Source organism: Symphodus melops, assembly GCF_947650265.1.
Source record: "Symphodus melops genome assembly, chromosome: 16".
In the NCBI taxonomy this organism is placed as follows: Eukaryota; Metazoa; Chordata; class Actinopteri; order Labriformes; family Labridae; genus Symphodus; species Symphodus melops.
In genome coordinates, this window is record NC_136706.1 from 5,427,629 (window position 1) to 5,449,071 (window position 21,443).

Genomic DNA, 21,443 nt, shown 5'->3' on the forward strand with positions numbered 1-21,443 from the left:
AAGCACGCACGCATCCTTTCACACGTTTTAGACAGTTAAAGAAATGTGTCAATGCTCATTCATTGACTTTCTGTCATTTGCTGTTCATTAGCTTTTATGAATCATCAGATGAAAGACAAACTCAGTAAAAAAAAAAAAAAAGGAGGAGATTCTAAACTATTAACACATTTTTGAATTTAAACCACACATTTACATTTTACGCCAAAAAGTAGTTCGATAGTTTTTATCTTTCGGTTTAACTGTCCCAACTTCGTCTGTCAACTTATTCTGCCAAACGTTCACTTCTCATTGCCTCCTATAAAGTGTGTATGTGTGCGTGTGTGCGTGCCAAACTGTGTTTGTGTGTGCGCGCACGCGCGCGCGCCGTGGGCCCTGCTTGATCTGTTGTTTGCGCAGCACAATCACATTTCTTTTTAAGCGACAGGGTGTCTAGACACCCACGTGACCGGGCGCGTCAATGCGCACTGGAGACTGGAGACGGAGCAAGGGCACCCAAACCATCCGCCTCATTTACAGACAGAGAGTCTTCTACCCCCCTCGAGATCACTCGCCGGCTCGTTCTCTTCCACGCACACTCAGACACGGAAACTTGGTGTGAGAATACGAGCTTGGATTATTTTATTTTGAGGGATTCGCCTGCTAAAATAGGTTATACGAGAGCTCTGTGCGTGGACGTACAACCCGAGGGTCTCTCTCGCTTTTTTCCCCCAGGCTTTCGAACTCGAGAGATCCAGCACTGGATTTTCTCCCAGCTCTTTTGGACGAAACTCTTTCTTGCAAGCAGACCACATCATCATCTTCAGACGAAGTGGCATGTTAAGACGATAACGGATAAAAAAAAAAATCCTCAACGAGCCTGCTGGAGAGTCCTTCTCGGTGCAGTCGGATCAAGGATTTTGTGGATTAATGCTCTTCAAGACACAGCAGCGATCCTCGCTTTTTCATGGGATAATTGTGATAGCATTTATGTGTAATTAGGCCCCAGTTTGTCTGATACAAACTTACAGCCAACACGTCTACGTGTTATAATGTTGTATCAGTTTTTATTTGATAAAAATCGTCCTGGTTCGTGTTGTTAAAGGGGTCAATTCACAGCGCTCGGCTGCACATCACCCACTGAGTGATTGCGCCCCATCCAGGCTGCATGCGGCTGTGTTGGAGAACATTTCTCCTGCCGCTGTAAACGGAGAAAAACTGCTCCGTTTAATATTTAAGCATAGTTTCAAACGTCTGGGGGCGATGGTTGTTTTTCCTCAGAGGAAAAGCTGACTGCCCCGTGAACCTCGACATTTTTTTCGGTGCTCAAATCTGCAGGAGAAGGCGACGGAGACTGGCGCATGCTACAGATTTCCTCTGCTTTTCCAGCTCCCAGTTTTTCCACCGTCTTTTCTCAGGCTGCTTGTCACTGCCTGGACTCGGCTCCCGGAATCTTCATGATTTGCGGACACCATGCTCGTTTTTTAGCCGGGGAAACCTCTTTTCGTCCCGCATGTTTAGGACCAAACGATCGGGGCTCGTCCGGCGACTCTGGAGGAGCCGTGCGCCCGTGGAGGGCGACGGGGAGGCGGATAGAGGGACGCATGGCTCCGGGGGCTGCTGCATGGGCAAAACGACAAAGGTGGCCAAGTCCAACGCTGCTGGGTCGGAAGCTGAATTAAAGGCGTTGACCCACTCGATACTCAAAAAGATTAAAGAAAAACAATTAGAGGTGCTTTTGCAGGCGGTGGAGTCAAAGGGGGGAGCCCGGAGCCCCTGCTTGCTCCTGCCCAGCAAAGTGGACGCCAAAGTGGGTCAACAGTCTTACTCTCTCCCCATGCTGCTCTACAAAGTGTTCAGGTGGCCGGACCTCAGGCATTCCTCGGAGCTCAAGAGGCTGTCTTGCTGTGAATCCTACGGGAAAGTGAACCCAGAGCTCGTCTGCTGCAACCCGCACCACATGAGCAGACTGTGTGAACTCGGTGAGCTGGATTATTATTCCCCACATTTTCTCCTCATCCCCAAACAACAGAACAGAAAAGAATCTCAAAATTGCTTTTTAATTCTCTGGTGGTTCGGGTCTCATTATTGTAATCAGAGCCGGTGTCATTGTGTCACAGAACGAGCAGACTCTTTAAAGTGATAATTAGCCTAATTCAAATGACATCACCTCTCTTGGCAGGGTTGTGTTTAGTTTCCAGAAGGTCAAACTTGACCGATGAGAAAAGCGTGCCAAATAGTCATCTTTATCAATTCCTACAGTGTGGTTCCATTAGCCTACATTTTATGTTGAAGTAAACAAAAAAAAACAGTTATACCCCGTATGACTTTTTAAACGATTATTGCTGTGCCTAAATGCGAAATATACAAATAAGATGGCTTAATTAGGCGAAATATCTACGTAAATATGCTTTATAGCGCCCTTGAACCGTATATTCTAACTTTTATGAGGGTATTTTCAACTTCATGAAATAAACGGCCCGTTTGCTATTTCAACATTTCACAATTGGCATTTCCAAAGTGCAAAGCGACTCATCCCGGGCTTTACAGTTTTTCCACGGTGAACTTTCCAGTGCATGTATGTGTGTGTGTGTGTGTGTGTATTTGTGTGTGTGCTAGCCTGGCGTCCCGGGCCAAAAGAGGCCCGTATCTCAGTTTGTCCTAGACGCTGATAGTGGCTCTCCTGGCGCCAGGCGGCCCCCTGTTTATCTGCCTGCCAATGAAAGGCAATAGCCGCCCGGCCTCTTTGCTTCTCCAGGCAGAGCTGACAGACACAAAACCCCTTTTTCCCCCCCCTGAAGAATGACAACTCTTATCACAAAGTTGAGATCTCTTCCTTGTTTTTATTCCTCATACTCTGCCTTTTTTTTCTTCCCCTTTCCAGAGTCCCCTCCGCCTCCATATTCCCGCTATCCCATGGACTATCTTAAACCACCAGGTGAGCTCTCAAGAGAAAACCAGAAATTCACGTGTGTTCTTGCACTTGTTCTGCAAAACATGCACATGTTAAAGGCCATCTTGTATTCATGATTGTTTTTGTGTTTGTCTATCTGTCTTACATTGCACATGCATATAGTCTTACAAAGTCACTCTGCGTGCAGTGTGTGTGTGTGTGTGTGTGTGTGTAGGAAATGGCTCCATGCTATGTTGTGATTTATGATAGCGGTGGAGTGGCACGCCTGGCTGGCTGGGCAGTTCTAGTGTGGCTGGAAGCCAGGGCAAAGCAGCACAAAGTTGAGATACCAGCTATAGACTGACTGGCATTTCACCACGGGCAGAGGTTGTGTGTGTGTGTGTGTGCGTGCGCGTGCGTGTGTGTGTGAGTGACAGGGGAAGAAGGGGAGGGAGGAGTTGTATTATGGGTGTTTTTGTTTGTGTGTCCATCTATCTATTGTGAATCGCAAGGCAGACAGCGGCGTCTCTGGAGCCAGCCGGCCATTATCATGTGAATTAATCAACAGATTAAGGTTGAGGGTGTGTGTGTGTGTGTGTATTGGAGGGAGGTGTCACTGTCCCACATCTCCGCTTGGCTGTGTTTGTTTTTGGGCACTAGGGGAGAGAGCTTTTGGGTTTCCTTTTCCAACGTCTTTAAGATTTTATTAACAAGCTTTGCTGTTGCTCAGTAGTTTTTGCGGTTGTAATCCTACTCCCCCAGTACCGGAAACATCATCAGGTTATGTCATCGCTTATTTAGTCGGATTCAAAGTGTGTTAAATTTCAAGCTATAACCAGAATAGTGTGAGAGCAGGGAGCACTTTCCCCCCCCCATGTCACAGAGAAGGTGAGAGAGATATAAATGCATGTGTGGTGTGCTCGGTGTGTGTCTCTCTGTGTGCGTGTGTGGTAATGTTAAGGCTGTAGTTTCAATTTCCCCATCACTCTTTTTCCTCCTTCTACCTCTCGCAGTCTGTCAGTGCAGGAAAAGCTCAGGGTTAAACAATGACCGGTCAGACGACCAGTTAGGAGAAGGAGAAAGTGGCTTTCAGTGAGTGGAAACAATAGGAAGTCATTGCGGCTGCAGCTGTACCCCCCCTCCCCCCCCCCTTCCCTCCGTATTTATTAACTGTCTAAAAAAGACCTTCTAAAGCCTTCAATATATGAGCAGGAGTTATCTGAAGGGCTGAAAAATGAAACCGTGCTTAACCTCACCGACTGCAGTCAGGAGTGTCTTAGTATGTGGTAATGAAGGTAAATAGGAAAACGCAAGCTGGGCGCAGACAAAAGAAATGATTAAACAGCTCAGCATTGGTTTGACTCAGCTGGAATAAAATGTTGCAAATCAGACTAGAGCAAGGCAAGAAGACGCATTGACTTCAGAATATGAACATTAAAAAAAAAAGCAAACCATTTGAATATGTCTTTTTTAAATTATTTTAGTGTAGCAGTCTCGAGCTGACCTGCAGTTATGGGGAATCGAAAGAGACCGTCAGTGTACTCGTATTGATGAAGGAGTAAAATGCAACATATATTAACAGGACAATGGAAAGGGATGGAGGACACACACACACACACACACACACACACACACACACACACACACACACACACACACACACACACACACACACACACACACACACACACACAGGACAGATGAGCTTATCATGCAGCAATACTGGGTTTTTTTCCCAGGGGCCTCCGGGAGCTGTCAATCAGGACCTCCTTCTCATTACTAGAGGCTATTACCATTTTCTCTACTAGTCGCTGCGTTTGGTTTTTATTAGACTGTGTTAAATCATGATGAAATTTAGACAATCTGCACTGTTAACTTTTATGGAGCAATCGAATGTTTGAAAAAAAGAAGAAGAAAAAAAGAAAAAATCTGCATGAAGCGGAAGAGCGACGCATTTTATGAGGATGGTTTTATGATTCCAGTGAGCAGGAAGTGGGTGTCAGGGTGCCCAGCAGCAATATGAAAGCAGTCCGAGATGTCAAACGCTACCTTGTTTCAGCTCTGGGGAATATAAATCACACACTGTTCAGCTCTCTTCTCTCTGATGCCCCCTCAGCCCTGTGGTCAGCTGTGAACTGTTGCCCAGGGAGACCAGGGCAGAGGCTGCTGGCAGCCAATGAAAGCGAGGGATAGCCCGGGCAAGTCATTAATGTGACTGCATCAGCACGAGCAGTGTCCGAAACCAGGTGGCAGGCAGAGGGGAGAGCAAGGCAACATCTCTGGTCTTCTTTTTTTCATCCTTTTTAACCCTTTATTGTTGGCAAACCACTTCCAACCAGTCAGCCTGGTCCTGCTTGAGGTTTCTGCCTGTTAAAGAAAGACACTGCTGGTCACTGTTGCCAAGCGTTTGCTACTTTAGGTGAAGTTGAACATGTTGTTAAAGTGTCTCCTTGCTCACTTTTGTGTGCACTTTGCATCCTCTTCACTTTCTCTAATGAGGCTCCAATTCATCTACCCTCTGCATCGTTCTTTACTGCAGCATTGATGTGCAGTTTTTTTTTCTTGCATTGTTACCATATGGAGAGCATGCTTTTTTACGGTCATAAATCATACGACCACCACCACAGCAGCATTGGTTCGGTGCTTAAGAGGTGTAGTGCAGCAAAAGGAATGTATCATTAGTGAATACCGAGCTACCAGCAGCAGCAGCTCTGCAGCAGAGCTAGCCTTTCGGTCCCAGCGGTGTGCAGCTCACACAGCCGTTTTGTTAAAGGCCCATTCAGGTGTCATGTTGAAACTAGTCTACATTACAGGTCTTAGTAGGAGTTAAGCATTGAAATGCAAAGACAGGGTGAGGGAAGCAGAGAGAGAATGAGTGTTTTTCCCCGTCTCTCTTTCTCTCTCGTCTGCCTGCTTGTGCGGCGTTAAGAACATTGTTGACGAGCTTTCAAGGCTTCGTAAAAAGCAAAGTAGAACACAAAAAGGCAGTTTATTTGGAGGTAGAAACACCTGTGCTTCGGGTGTCACAAATCTCGTTTAGCTTGAGAATTTCAATATTTTCACAGCTTTTATTCTTTGTCCTTTTTAAATGAGGGAGGAAACCGCTGCAGAGACAAAAATAGGATCCGATTTGGAAGGAGAAAAAAAAACCTGAGCTGGGATGAGAAGTCTCGGTCATTAGCAGGACGAACACAGCTCTTTCCAGATCAGCAGCTCGTCTATGCAGAGATGCATGAGGCTAACGTTCCTACTGAAGCAGTGGATTATGGGGGATTATCAGGGGTGTAAGGAACTCTCCTCTGTGAGTCTGGGCTGTGTGTGTGAGAGAGTGTGAGCTTCATCGTCAGCGTCTTCATTAGGCATTGATTTCACCCGGGTGATTGACGGTCTCACAGCTGCTGCTTTGCCTTCTCCACTCACACACACACACACACACACACACACACACACAGGAACACACACATGGTGCTAATTCAAAGTCTCTTTCTGTCTCCATTAGATTCTCCAGACTCTGGACCGTCATCCAGTGAAACTGGGGGAACGACATACTCGGCCCCTGTGGGGCTTTCAGGTAAATATTCCGACCAGTACATCTCATTTTCTTCCCTTTTTCTTCTTCTCCCAGTCATTTTATCTTCCTCATCTGTTTTCTTTTCCTCCTCCTGTGCATTCCTCACACACACTCCATACTTGCTGTGATGAGGCAGTGATTGTGGGGGCCCCTGCTTCCCCTCTGTAATAAAAAAAAAAAAAAACAGTTGAAGGAGGGTGGTGTATTTCTCCCACATCCACATAAATTCCTCCCTCCTGGCTCCGTGAACAACGCTGCTCTCTTCTCCTCTTCCTCTATCCTTCTCCTTTCGTGTTGCGTTGTAATGGAAGGCAAACATGTCGAGTCGTTGTTTGGAGAAGAATACGCTCTGTGCGTGCGCTGTTGTGGGAGGAAAACATTGAGAGAAAAAAAAACACAGCAAGGAGAGAATTCAGCTGACATGCTAGTGTTTGTTTGGTCGCGTGTGCGCGCACGGGAGATGTGTGTGTGTGTGTGTGTGGACTGTCCTCTGGGCGAGACGCTAGCGTTTTGTCTTTCTTCCGTCTCTCATGCAGGACGTGTTTCAGGCTTCCTCAGCTTTTCTGCCCCATAATCCCCTTTGGCTGTGTGACCCTGTCCGCAGGCTACAGGAAAAGATGGAGTGCACTGGAGAGAGAGTCAGCTCTGTGCTGCTCTCTGCTTTCCTCTACCTCAGATGGTTCTCATTACCAGGCCTTTAAAGCCTGTTTTATGTCAGTTGGTGTTGGCTGCCCGTTTCTCCCCCCTCCTCCTCCTTTGTGTGGTGGTAGGAGGGGGGGGGTAGTTGCCTGCTAGTGTGTATGTGTGTAGATGGGGGTAGAGATTGTAGCCTTGCTTACAAGCTAAGAGGAACTAAAAATCAACCTCTCGTCTCCTCACACAGACACATTTTAGACCCAGTTCAAAGTGTGAAACCCAAGATCTGAAGTCTTAACAGGCGCCCTTATGATCCCTCCCTTAGCTTCCCCTCCTCCTCTTGCTCCCCTGTTTTCCTTCCTGGCGAGGATGACATGGCAGCAGTGGCTCCACTGAATGGGCCTCCTCAGAAAAAGCTGCAGAGGTAGAAAGGCAGAATGGCCAAAGCGCTCTGCCCTCAAGATTTCCCTGGCAAGCCACATGAAAAAAAAAAAAAAAGGCCACTTCATTCCTCTTCCTCCTTATCCTCCTTCCCTCGCTCCCTCCCTCTGGGGCTCTGACAAAAGAAACATGGCTCTCCCAGAGGCCCGCTGCTGACCTTCTAATTCACTCACTCTGCCCTTTTTATGTTCTTCTCCAGACTTATTTACAGAGAGGAAGAAGGAAGGGAGAGGAGGGTGGCGAAGACTTGAAGTCAGCATGAGTTGTGTTCTTACTTTTTTTTTTTGCATTTAGGTTGAACAGTTGTGCTGGTAAAGTGTTTTTTCTTTCGGTAAATCCGGCCAGCCAAGGAGCTGTACCAAAGCATGACCCACAGAAAAGCTCAACTCTTCGTGCTTTTAAACCAAAACGGATGAAGTCCAGAGATTATATATCCTCTGAAAAAGCCAAGACTTTCCAGGCTGGAAGGAGTTAATGGAGCTGCGACAGCGACAAGCGCAAATGCAAACTAGGCTGCCTGCCAGGCTACAAGCTCCAAAGCTCCTCTCGCTGGCTCACGTCATCAGCTTGGAACAGAGCACAGAGGAGGAGGGAAGAGGAGAAGAGGATAGGGGAGGAGGATGGAGGAGGAGTCGTCAGTGGCTGGAGCTGGGTGTCGGGGTGCTGATCTTGGTTTGAGCCGGGGTGAGGGCTTAGCTCGGGGGTTTAAGGTTGTCTCAGGATCTGAAGAGGAGGGAGATTAGAAGGGGAGATTTGGAAATGGGAGATCGGGTCAGGGTTAAGAGTACGCTGGATTGTTGGTTATGAATCCATGGAGTGTTAAGTAATATTTAAACCCGTTAGCGACTGGATTCTATACGAGCGGCTAATGTGGCCAAGCTAACAGAGGTCAAGAGGTTTAAGCTTTATCATAAATAAAATACCTCTTCCAGTTTGACAAGACAGTAGGATAGGCTGCCGAAATAATTGTTGGTATGTGTCAACAAAGGTGGGCTATGTACTGTGCTTAGTTGGTTGTGTTTTGAACAGTTTTTGGTCTCCAGTATTACCAGTAGAGCAGCCGTGCTCAGCCAGAGAGGGTAAATACATGTACTCTTATTATAACGTTAACCTACAGACGCCTTCTTGTGCCCGGCTCTTATTGGATGTGTAGCATCAGTGTACAGTGTGAGTGTGTGTGTGTGTGTGTGTGTGTGTTTGTCAGTGTCGTGCCTGATGGTGCCATCGGGGACTGACCCGGAGTGCCTGTGTGTAAGAGGATCCAGTCGGGCTGCGGTGACACGTACATGTACGCACACACGCACATGCATTTTCACACACACACACACACACACACACACACACGCACACACACCAACACGTACACACAGGCAGGCAGATAGAATGACCTGGTGCGAGCCCTGGCGCACTGCCGACTGTCACACAGGCGCTTCCTCCCACTGCAGGTTAAATTTAGGCTGAGCTGTATTCTTATACCACCAGCCAGTCACCTCGCTCGACAGACAGTCGGCCAGCGTTTCAGCCAGTCAATTAGTCACCCAGTGAATCGGCTGGAGGTGTAACCTTCATCAGGGGCTCTGACAGGGATTAAATTTAGTCTTGGCACCTTGGCTCATTAAATCAAACTAGTTCTGCTGTCATGTGGAGGCCCCCAAAGGAACTACCCAATTTTGGAGTGAACCCAGTGAGAGAAAAGGCCTGGATGTTGTTTTGAATGTGTTTGTCATACGGGAAATGAGCTTTAAATGACTTATCACCAACCTGAAAACACAATCTTAGAATTTTTCAAGAGTCGCTCAAACTCGAAGCAATCAGGAGCTCCAGCCAGAGACAGAGCACCCTCAGTGTTGCATTCCTGCATTGTTTGGGTTAGCAGGCAAAGGAAAGGGCTGCGCAGGATATGACCTCATGTCTTTGAGGAAAAGGCGAGCGGACAGGGAGGCAGCCGAGGCCTCTTCTGGATGGAAAACAAACACTGAGGTTCACCAACCAACCAGAATGAAGCAGGGGGTAAAAAGTAAAAAGAAGTTGAACCTATAAGTATATACGTAGTCATTTCTTCTTCTTGGTTAATTGTTTTGCTTAAGCACTAAGACGAAAGAATAAAGAGGGAGAGAGAAGATGGCGGCTTTGGGTGGAGGGAGAGATGGCCGGCAGCTCTTGCTCTGTTCTCTGTAATTTGGAGGCTGCGTGTTCAGCCAGTGAGTTGAGTAGAGCTGAGCCGCTCCGTGCCGGGCCAGGATCTCTCATTACTCCCCACTTCCTCTCCTTGCGCGGCAGCCAAGCCGCGTCTTGGCAAGAGACTTAATTTTGGTTTTGGCCGTCCTCTGTTCCCCACCCTGTGTCATTATGCTGCACAAATCGAAAAAACAGCATGCAGAGACAGTGGAGGATGGAAAGAGGGGGTAGAGAGAGAGAGAGAGAGAGAGGGACGAGGATGGAGAAAAAGTGTGCCTGTCTTGTTGTTTCTGATCTTTTGTACAAGCACCAAAACTGTTGAAACATTAGCCTAGCGTAGCATAGCCACTTGACTGAAAGGTGGGATATGCAGATTTGGCTGCCAGCCCGAGCTTGGAGGTGAGCCCAGAACAAGATGAACATTGTTTTAGTTTGCAGTCACTCTGTGGAAGTGGATTCTGACATTACCTCAATGTACAAGACACGAGGGTGAGAGAGAGGCAAAGTGTGTGTGTGTGTGTGTCTGAGGAGAGAGAGAGGAAGGGAGAGAGAAACCCCCCCCCCCCTTTTAGCAGGATAACGACGAAAATGGAAATAAGTGGAGACACATTCCTGTAAACCTGTGTGTATCGGTGTGTGTGCGTGTGAGACACACAGTCTTGCTGTCTCCACCCTCCCTCCTGCTCATTCATGTAGTCAGTTTGTCTTTTGTGTACACAGACCGGAGGGGGTGTGTGTGTGTATTTTTTATCTCAGCGACAGACTCAGGCCTGTCAATAGCCACATCTCAATCACAGATTGACTCACACTCACAGAGGTACGTAATTAGTAACAACAGAGCAACAACACACCGAAGCGGAGGAAGTGCACAACTGGCTGTGCGGGTTGTCTGCCTCTCCGTTTGCGGCGTTCGTGTATTATTGAGTTCCCACGGTGTTTTGGAGACACAACAATGTGACCGATTGTTCTTCTTGTCAGTCCATCTGTCCCTGGCGCAGTGTGTGTCACAGATAGGGATCCTACAGAGTGATCTTCTGACTTGTGTGTTCGTAAAAAGTCAGCTGATGACATCACTCAGCCAGCCTGGCACCCGGTTTCCAACGAGCTCGTGTTTATTTGTCCTGTCACCCTGGGAAATGTGGGCTGCCGAGGATCATGTGTGTGAGGGTCAGCATGATGAAGTGTTGGAATAATAACTCAGCAGGAGGAGGAGGAGGAGGTGCAAGAGGAGGATTAAATGTTCTTCAGTGATGTCGTTTAGTAAGAAAATATAGAAAAGAATGGAGCATGACTCCTGATTTAACTGTGAAAAGTTTCATTATTTCAAATTCAGCAAAAAAAAAAAAAATCCGTCTGAGCGTCAAGAAACATGCTTAATGTATTCACGGCACAAATATCCACTCGGAGAGATTCTACTTGAATATGAAGGCATTGGGAAAACATTTCTTCTCCTTATCTCCTCCCGGATGAGGCCGGATGGTTCATGTTAGCGATGGCGTGTCTGCAGCTTGTTCTCTCTGTCCGTGTTGCTGCGAGGAGTCAGATCTGTAGATAGCGAAACCGTGCCACTCCCCTGTGTGGTTTTCCTGCCATCAGGCCTTGTTTAGGTTTCCTGAAGTGGGGGGGGGGTGGCTTTACATCTACTTACATAACCTGCCACCCTAAAGAGGCACTTCCTCTTCTGTGCTACTAAACCCATGCATTGTTTCTTTTCTTTTTTTTTTTTTTTTAAACTGTCGCTCCGCAAAAACAAATCAGCTCGACTTACTGCGCAGCTTCAACCATGTAAATGCTTTTTAGACAAACGTGGACAATCGGCCTGCGATGCATTCACACAAGACGGCATTAGCTGCTACTAGCATAACAAACCTGACTTCCAAATGGTTCTGGAGTATGGAATATTCAGAACAACATCGGTGCTTTTTTTGCGCATGGATTTCGATGCATTTTCATCTCGTTTCTATTCCACAAACGTTCCAGAAATGCATTGCTAAGTCGGTAGCATCCTCCCTCATGTAACTCGGGCAGTCATGCTAATAAGAAGCACATTTTAGCCGGATGGAATTGATTTATTGTGTTAACGGGTCACAATAATCCTTGAAATCAGACATTTACTTTTAAATAGTGAAAAAAGCAGACTTAATAAAGACGCTGTGTTTGTATTGCTCCTCTGCCTTCACTGCGCTCGTCGTCTGTCATTGACTTTCTCTTTTACCCACAATAAGCACAAAAGGCAACAAGTCGGCTGTCGGGGACTCTTAGCTTGTATTAACTTGAAAAAAATCAATACCACGATATATTTTCGTGAACACACACATAAACAGAGACACACGCACATACACACACACACACACATGCATACATGCAGGGCTGAACATATACAGCACGGCAGCAGGAACAAAAGGAATGCCTCTGGGGTGACCCTTGACTTTTGGAGTAGACTTTCCCCGGCTCGAGAGAGGGTGTTGACTTAGAAAATAAGGCACCATGAAGAGTCCTTCCTTCCCCCTCTAGCTATTTCCTTCATGCCTTCCCCATTCCTCTCCTCAGCCGCTGTGTGTGTGCCTGATGACAACAGGGTCATTACACATCTGAGGCACACGCACACACACACACACACACACACACAGTTAGAGCAGAGGGGATCGATACGAGACAGTTCTCAGGAGCCTCTTCACTATTTACCGATGTTGATAGTCTTGTGTCCAAAAGTGAAGGTTGAAAATTGTGTGTGTGTGTGTGTGTGTTTGTGAGAGGCTTTAAGCGTGGAGCTCTCTTGTAAGTCCAGAAGCGACCTGGTGTGTGCTTGTGTTTGTGTGTGGAGTCAGACAGAGGTAATGATTAACCTTTGCAGACTGCGCTTGTGAGAAGCGCCCAGTCTGTCGTCCCTCCCCTCCCCCTCTTCTCACTCGTCCCCCCCCCACCTTCAGACCGGGTCCAATTGTCTCAGCTAGCGTGGCGTCCACTCTTTAGGGCTTCGGACCATTAAAATCCACAGGGGAGCTAGCATGTGTGTGTGTCTACTTGGAGAATTGGCCCCCCTTCCGTGCTGTGGTTTAAATATTTTGTATCCAAAGGGGGTTTATTTAATTACAGATATTTACAGTCCCCCTGCCCCCCAACCTCGCAGACCATAAGCTGATCATCTATTAAATACCTCGAAAACAAGAGACCTAAATGCTGTTTTTGTTGATGCTAATGGATAACATTAGCTCTCTGCAGCTGCCTCTTGTATTTTCCTCTACTTCAAAAAGCTGCTTCTGAAGGTCTGTTTCATATCACTTCCGATCGCATGTATAATTTAACACCAGAATCTTGTCTCAGCTATGATTTCCCTTCACATTCCCCCCCCCCTCTCAGATTAGTTAGAAAAGCAGGGAAAGTGTTTTTTTGTTGTTGTGTGGTTGGGCTTCACATGCAGCCCCCATGGGACACACCAGACTGGGACAGACCAGCAGCAGCAGAGCAGAATAGAAAAGGTCGGAGTGACAGATGGCCTCAGGCTGCCAGCTCGCCCGCTTATCTCCAGCGAGGAGCCGCCACACACACACACACACACATTGCCTGAGAGCAGACGAGCAGGTGGGGGTGGCAGACAGATAGACGGACTAATGCTCCGATAGGCAGACATCCAGAGAGTAGACAGACAGATGTACAGACGGCTCTATAAGTGTACAGGGGGGCTGTAGCGGATGGAAAACAACCTGCTGCAAGGACAGACAGACATGGGGCAGACACTGTCTGACACACACACACACATGCAGACACACACCTATGTGAGAAGCACCTGAAATAGTGTCCGAGTGTAACCTGAGGAGCCTGACGGGCAGACAGCTCGCACGCAAACACGATGTGTTAAAAATTAAAGTTGAGCTAAATGAGCCTTGCACTTGGAACACGTTGTGTTGATACAGGGCCACGCCGATTCATGTGTGGTTTTTATTGGTGTGTGTTTAAGTTCAGCTGCATTGCGCATGTGGGGTAGGGTCATCTGCCGTGAGGACAAGGTGTGAACATTGTCCTGACGAGACTGCACCTCACACATGGAGGAGTCTCTCTTAAACCGAAAGTAGCTTACCGGTGAACTCGTTTTTTTTTTTCCAGCTGGACGTAGATCTATAACTCTGTTTATCTTTGTCTTTGTTTGGATGGACCCGCTCACTCTCTCAAATTAACTTCCAGTCACTCTCTTATCTAACCGTGGCTGAGGAATGGGAAGAATTCAGGATAGCTGTTGTCACACTGTTGAGCCAGAAGCCCTAAATCACTACTCTGGAAATTAACTTAGGTAGTCGCTTACTTCAATTTCGAACAACTTTATCTTCATTCAATGTTTCATAACACCAGCGTTTTGGTCCATTTTACTCTGAAGTTCAACCTATTTTCACATGAATAGAAAAGCCAAATAAAGCTAAAACAGCCTCCTGATGATGTCACTGTGATGTCATTTTTGTTCTGCGAGTTTGGTACTTACAGTTATAACAGAAGGTCTGCCTAACCAGTTTTGAACCGTGTTTGAAAAAAGTGGTCATTTAGCAGCCAGGGAGGATTTAATGGAAGAGGTGCATTGTGGGAAGTGTAGGATGACGTTGTTGTTTTTTTTTAGGCTAAACCCATACATGAGACTCGAAGTCCGATTTATTGGGCTGTTCCCAGCTGTCTTTTGTTAACTGTCTCAAGCAAGAAGTGACTGATGATGTGACTTTTTTTAGTGAAACTTTTACATACGAAATGTCTGACCCCTTTAGTTTTTTAATCTCTCTTTAAAGCTTTTGCTTTTATCCTTTCCTTGGTTTTCTCTCCTCTGTGCTTCCTAGTGGCTTCCAGTCTGAGAGCCGAAGAGAAGAGATGAGGGAGGGGAGGCAGGGCATTTAGTGTAGTTCTGAATAGCAGGGTGTTTTCAGGCTGCAATGACAGGCTCAGACAGGCAGCCGCTCTAATGACCTCTGACGCCAGGCCCTGTCTCTCTCAGCAATAACACACACACACGCGCACTCACACTCACTCACACTCACACACACACACACACACACACACACACAAACAGGGCCTCACAGGTGAGCTCCACCAGCAGGCCCTCTGTCAGCTGCTTAAGAAAGTCCAACATGTCCTAGCCGTTCTTCTACATACATGGAAAACAGATCTTAGAGGAAAAACGCTCAACCAGTTTAAGACACAAGAGACACATTCTGTCTCTTATCTGAAAGATGGATGTCTTTTCTTCCTCCTTTTAGTCGAAGGTAGATAGCTGGGTACTTAGTTTCCCCCGCACCCCATGAGGGCGGATTTACGATAAACTCCCAGAGGCTCGGCTCTGACCAACTTCAAAGCACACAGCCCCTCTTGTTTTATGGAAGGCATGCTTTCAGTTGTTCCCCTCCTCTCTGTTTCTCTCTCTCCTCTCCCACTGTTGTCTTTTTCTGCCCCTCTTCTTCCCCCCCCCCCTCCGTCTAATGAAGGCTAATGACAGGCCGTGGTGAGTCCGCTCGGGCCGGCAGAGATCCTGCCGCATTAACGTCGCAGTTTGTCTCAGACAGGACCTTCCAAATTACCGGTTACACTCACAGCTACCGCCAGATGAAACGAGGAAGAGGGGGAAGAAGGAGGAGGGGGGGGGGAGGAAGGCTGGGAACTCCGAAAGAGCTATGAGCGGGGCTCTGTCAAAAAGATTTCCCTCACATATATTCTCTGTTGAAGCTTTCTTAACCCTTGAATGTGTCTTTCATCAAGACGAGAGGACATTTAAAAAGGTTGGTAAGGGTTTCAGAAATTAAATGACGACCTTTTAAATGCCCGCGAGGTCCTTAAAAAGTCGGGAGAGGAAGCAGAGTTGCAAAAGTAACAGTCAAAATATGTGAAAGCATTCCTTCTCTTCCCAATTCCCGCCCCTTTTTCTGTCCTCACTTCGTCTCCCTCTATTTCCCTTGCGCCTGACTGGCTCCCATTTTTCTCGCTGGGAGTAGCTGGGAGCCAGATTTCTGTGGAATAGAGATATGAAGGAGGGAGCGGGACGGTGCAGGAGGCACACTAAAGGGAGTCGGCAGAGGGAGGAGGAGGAGGAGGAGGAGGGGTTTGGAAATTGGAGCACGGCCAATGCTACACTTCTTTTACGCTCAGGGGAAACTTTAGACTGGAGAGGCCTAGCTTGTCAACGATCCAGACACCAGCGTCTGAGAGCTAACGTCCTGCCCTGCTCGTCATGTGCTTCACCTCGGACAGGGGATGGTTTATGTGTTTACGCTGAAGCCTCTTGCCTTGTTGCCGTGAATTCAGAAGTTTCTCATTTCCTCCTGTAGAGTCGAGAGAGTCAGAGCGAGAAAGAGAGAGAGAGAGAGAGAGATGATCTTAACAGGCGCTTGACGTCACGACATTGTTGGCCGCAGTGCTGCAAAAATACAGCGAGCCAGACAGTAGATAAGCATTTAATGCCTAGACAAATATTGTACTGCGTGTGGACACTTGCCTGCCAGTGTCTCTGGGTTGCTTCTCTTGTCTGAAGTCCAAAAATTCCAACATGGTTTTTCCTGTATGATAGAAGTTGAGGATGACAGGGTTGCTTTGTTTCGTGAAACAGGGGAATTCTTGTTTTAATAAGTCATCTTTAATAATTAGGAAACAACTCGCATCTCCCGTAACGTTGAAGAAAACAAGATGTGCTTCATTGAAAAGCCCAAAAAATGAAATGTGCGAGTAATGCATCTCACATCACAAACTCATTGTTTCCTCCTCTCCTACCTCTTTCTTCAACTTTTCCTGTCCAATTGTTCACTGTCACTATGTTCTAACTTTACACCCCTCGCTCAGATCTAACCGCCTCCTTCTCTCTGTTGTCTTCTTTAGATTCCTTGGCGATGCAGGAGTCTGGCGAGCGGGCCCATTGGTGCGTGGTGGCGTACTGGGAGGAGAAGACACGTGTTGGGCGCCTCTACTCGGTCCAGGAGTCCTCTCTGGACATCTTCTATGATCTACCTCAGGGGAACGGCTTCTGCCTAGGCCAGCTCTGCTCTGAAAACAAGTCCCAGCTAGTTCAGATGGTGCGGGCCAAGATCGGCTACGGCATCCAGCTGACGCGTGAGCCGGACGGGGTGTGGGTCTACAACCGCAGCTGCTACCCCATCTTCATCAAGTCGGCCACACTGGACAACCCGGACTCGCGCACGCTGCTTGTGCACAAAGTGTTCCCCGGTTTCTCGATAAAAGCATTTGACTATGACAAAGCTGGGAACCTGCAGAGGCCGAACGACCACGAATTCACGCAGCAGCCTCGCACGGGCTTCACGGTGCAGATAAGCTTTGTGAAAGGCTGGGGACAGTGCTACACAAGACAGTTCATCAGCAGCTGCCCGTGCTGGTTAGAAGTCATCTTCAACACCCGATAGCAGCAGCCTTCCTCTTCTTCACCCTCGCCCTTCTCAAACGGACTAAACCAACTTTCCTTTGTTTTTGTTCCAGAGGTTCAAACAAGTTTAAAAGAAAAAAAAACTCTGATGGACTTTGTTTCAGTAAATGACTAAGATTTAATTAAATAAGAAGCGAAAAATGTATTTTATGTTATATATAAATATATTATTAATTGTAAATATGAAGACGTTTTATATGCATCATTATTTATGTATTGTGCAATGTGTTGATGAGAAAAAGAAAATAAGATGCACTTTGCTTAATATAAATGCAAAACAAAGAAATGCCAAAATAAAAAAAAATTCAAATAACTTCAGGCCTGGTTGATGGTTTTTTTTTATCGTGCGGTTTCACTAATGTTTTTTTTTTCCCATGATCCAAATGTGATCATTTAAATAGGTCCACAAGTCAGTTCTCTCTTGATTTCTATGTAAGGAACTTGGTGTTATTCATTATAAATAAAGTCAACATTGGCTCAACGTCAAAGTCATGCATCGTAAAAGCATTTCCCTTTGAGACTAAATGAGTCAGACTGTGACAGTGGCGTAACTCATCGTCCCTGCTCTTATTGTGCCTTTTAAAATTGTCTGTCTTTTTTCCTGAGTTATTTTGGGATGATTGTCCCTCTTCCTCTCTGTCATTAACCGACTCATGACATCACGGCCAGGAAGCAGTAATGACAAATTTCAGGAACCAATAAAGTCAACAAAGACGCCAGCTTCAAGGAGGATGCTCTTTCTGATCAAAAAAAAAAAAAAAAAAAAAAGACAAAGGAATGGAGCATATCAAACATTCCCACAAATAATTTGGTGCCACACCTGAGGAAATGACCACACTGGAGAATATACTGGAAAACTACCACCTGATTTCGACATCTTTGATATGAGAGAAAATGTTCATAGTGTGCAAGTGCTGTACTGTAGAGCAGTGGCCTATTTGTGACCTATTGTATTTCTAAAATCGAGACTAAACACAATAGATTGCCATCTAACAAAATCTGTGTGCGCGCATGTGTTTGCGTGTGTCTGTCTGGGCCTCGTCCTGTTGCTAGTCAGATGGGTGTCTGTGAAGAGGATTACTAACTGTAAGCCTGCTTTACCCACACACACACATACACAGTCTCAAAGACCTACATTCACAAGACCCACTTTCTACCCCATCCAACCCCCTTCCTGTGCTCTGTTCATTAGTGCTCAGAAAAACAAGTAATTGTGTTTCAAACATGAGGAAAAAAACGACATTTCAAAGACAGTGAATGAGACAAATATGTGATCATACTCCTTGTCACTTTAATGTTTTTAACCTGGAGAGTATTTATAGTCAGTTTTTTTAGGTCCAGTGTATCATGCAATAAAATAAATGAAACCTGGAAAGAAAATGTAATTTACAAAGATGATAAATTACATTAAAGACCATCAGAATGTAGCCCAGCAGGGGGGTTGGACTCTGGACCACATGGGGGGACCCTGTTCCTTGACAGCAAGCTCTTTAAACCCATTGCTGTCTGTATGCCTTGACAACAATAATCCTAACCTTGCTAATACAACTAAAGCGGCTACAAGCTTTGTGTGTGTGTGTGTGTGTGTGTGTGTGGTGGGGGGGTGGGGGGGGCTTATTTGTGTGTACATGCATGAGAAAGACAAATAGTCCTGTAGCCATGACTTCCCTCAGACAAGGTGACCCTGATTCTGCTTGCCAATAATTCCATTAAAACAATAAAAGATATGTCCCACGTTAGTGTGCATGTATATGAATGTTTCAAGTGAGAGCAGCTCACAAAAACGTTCACAAGCTGAGCTCAGTCGTGATAGACTGCATGCTTTCTTCTTCTGCATAACAAGAAAGTAACTGGTAAAACAATAAAACTAATTAGGATGACATCAAAGTAATGAAAATAAAACTCAGTTTTACAACTTGAACCGACTTATTTCGACGGCCTAAAGGAAGAAAAGAAATGTTATTGTCTCAGTTTCTTTCAATTAAGTTTGTTCAATTTGGTGAAACAGCGCCCCTCTGGATTGTAACGGCTACTAGATGTTAATCAATGTGTGTGGTGACACGTAGTATTACACTCTGGCTGTCGAGGCAACATCGTGAATTTATCGAGAGTAACCGGGAAAAGTGAGCAACCTTTTAATAAACAGAAGCTTAAAGCGGTCATAATATTGTAAAAGCATTGAGGAAAATGTCTCTGGGAATCAAACTTTTGAAGCAGTCGCACTGAAGCACGTGCAGGAGGGCATGTCTATCACCTCGACACTGATTACTCTCCCTTCATGAAGGTCAAGAGAAAGGGCTTCAGCATCAAAAGCCTAAGTGAAATTCACCAAGTGTCTTTTTACCAGTACTAGTACTAGTAGTACCTACCAGTGGTCTGCTCGCTGTCTGGCTGTGGATGTTATGGTGTTTTGCTGTACCCTACCTTGGTATCTGGGGTTTTTTCCCCCCCCACGTATTGTCCATTTCCACTATGGAGGAGGTGTTACAGAGTGGCCCAAATAAGTGATCTCAAGTGAATTGTGAAAATGTCCACCAGTTTCCTTTAACCAAGTTAATGTATTTTGTTTTATAAAAAACTAAAAGCCATAATGTACAAATCACCAAAGGAAGACGTTTTAACACGTCTACTGTATACTTTGTGTATTCTATACAATACAGAAATGTGAAATATATGAGCAGCCTAAAAAGGAAACATTTGATAAGAAGGAATGTGATTTTTAAAATGCATATAATGAAGAGGATCCCACTCTCATACATACAGTGGGTTCCAAGGAACACATATGGAACAGAGAAAGGATTACGATTACCTGCATCTTTCATTGTGAAAATGTGCATACGACTCAATATTATATGGACACAATTCAATATATTATTAAATAACAGCATCTGTTCTGTCCATTTCCCCATTATTACAGCCTGGTAAACACACCCATGTAGTCCTTAGCTGGTTGGCTGCTGTGAATGTGTATGTCTTTATGTATATTTGTACGTGTGTGTGCAGACCTGGGGGGTTGGGAGTATGAACAGGGTTGTGGTCCGTAGGTGGGGCCTTATAGCTTCGAGGCGGGGGGTTGTTTGGCGAGTTCTTTGTGTATGCATTGACCCTTTCACATAATATTTTCTAATGAGACTGTCATCTGTCATTGAATCAGATTTAAACATCCTTGTGGCTGTTTAAATACCATGTTGTAGATTTGTCTGGAATGCGAGTCATCTCAAACTCCATTATCGTTGGAAACATCCTACAGTATGTCGTATATATATATATATATATATATATATATATATATATAGATCAAAGCAGTCTTTATGCTTTCTCCTTGCATATATGTGCTGAGTGCCATATACTGTCTGCTTGTCATTGTGTGTAAATGTAAAATGTGTGTGTGCTCATGTGTATACATTTCCATATATTCCTGCACACGTGCCTTCATGCATGCATATATAGGGATGCAACATAAGTCTTCGTCTGTGCCTGTAGACACAAAGCCAGACCCCAACCATCCCCCTCTTCCTCTTGCCTGGGGGGGAGATAAGACAGTCTGTCTATCTGGCTGCTCCCAGCAGGAGGGAGGGGCCAGGGCCCGGGATAGGAGGTTATGAAGGTGATGGGGTGGGGACAGTCTAGCCATGTTTACAAGCTGGGTGTGTTGGTGGGGGGTTTAAAGAAGGGGGAGGTCCCTTCTGGCATTCTTATGCTTATTTAGCCCCAGTATGGCCTGAAGTCATGTTGTTCTTAACCTTGTTGAACCACACGAAAGTCACCGTCAAACTCAATTTACACACAGGTTCAGTGATTGCAACATACTAAAACTGTGTGCGCCTCCATAAAGCAGGTATCGAAGACATGAATGAGCAACGTGAGCTGACAGAAGCACAAACACGACTCACTGATCATCATTAAAAATGTTCAAAGTCCCGCATTTTCCATGTGATTAATCTAAAGCCAACATTGATCCATTGCTAGGAACAGTCACGCACAAACCTGTCTGTGTGCTGTTGTGATTAGTGTTTGTGATGCCCGTTCCATGCCATTACATGCCAAATGCTCCTGTTCCACAACCATCCATGTATGCGAATGAAGTGTAACTTCTTTAGATGTTTCAGATGTAGTCCTAAATATATCTGGATCATTTCAGGAGGACTGCTCTGGATATTCTCCTGACTTGGCTGTTCACATTGTGCTCCTCAGAGCAAGAGACAAAAAAAAAAGATGCTGAAGTATAGCGCATGAAAAACAGAATTCACTATACGATGCCATAATGAGAATATATTCATTTATATCAGCTTCGTCCAGCAGAATGACAATATCCACAAAAGTGTGAAAAACTACTTACTGACGAACAA

At 45.8% G+C, this 21,443-nt stretch overlaps 1 protein-coding gene across 1 annotated transcript; it reads left to right on the forward strand.

Moving 5' to 3' along the window:
* The first annotated feature begins 356 nt into the window (after positions 1–356).
* Positions 357–17,407, forward strand: smad7 (SMAD family member 7). Its single transcript, XM_079364433.1, has 4 exons — positions 357–1,958; positions 2,861–2,914; positions 6,369–6,440; positions 16,536–17,407. Exons 1-4 carry the CDS (start codon positions 1,490–1,492, stop codon positions 17,072–17,074), a joined length of 1,134 nt encoding a protein of 377 aa, XP_079220559.1. The 5' UTR covers positions 357–1,489; the 3' UTR covers positions 17,075–17,407.
* The last annotated feature ends 4,036 nt before the right edge of the window (positions 17,408–21,443 follow it).

Coding starts and splice junctions, on each gene's coding strand:
- smad7 (XM_079364433.1), top strand. CDS start 1,490: ATGTTTAGGACCAAACGATCGGGGCTCGTCCGGCGACTCTGGAGGAGC. Junction 1,959..2,860: donor GAGCAGACTGTGTGAACTCG/GTGAGCTGGATT, acceptor TCCCCTTTCCAG/AGTCCCCTCCGCCTCCATAT. Junction 6,441..16,535: donor GGCCCCTGTGGGGCTTTCAG/GTAAATATTCCG, acceptor TGTCTTCTTTAG/ATTCCTTGGCGATGCAGGAG.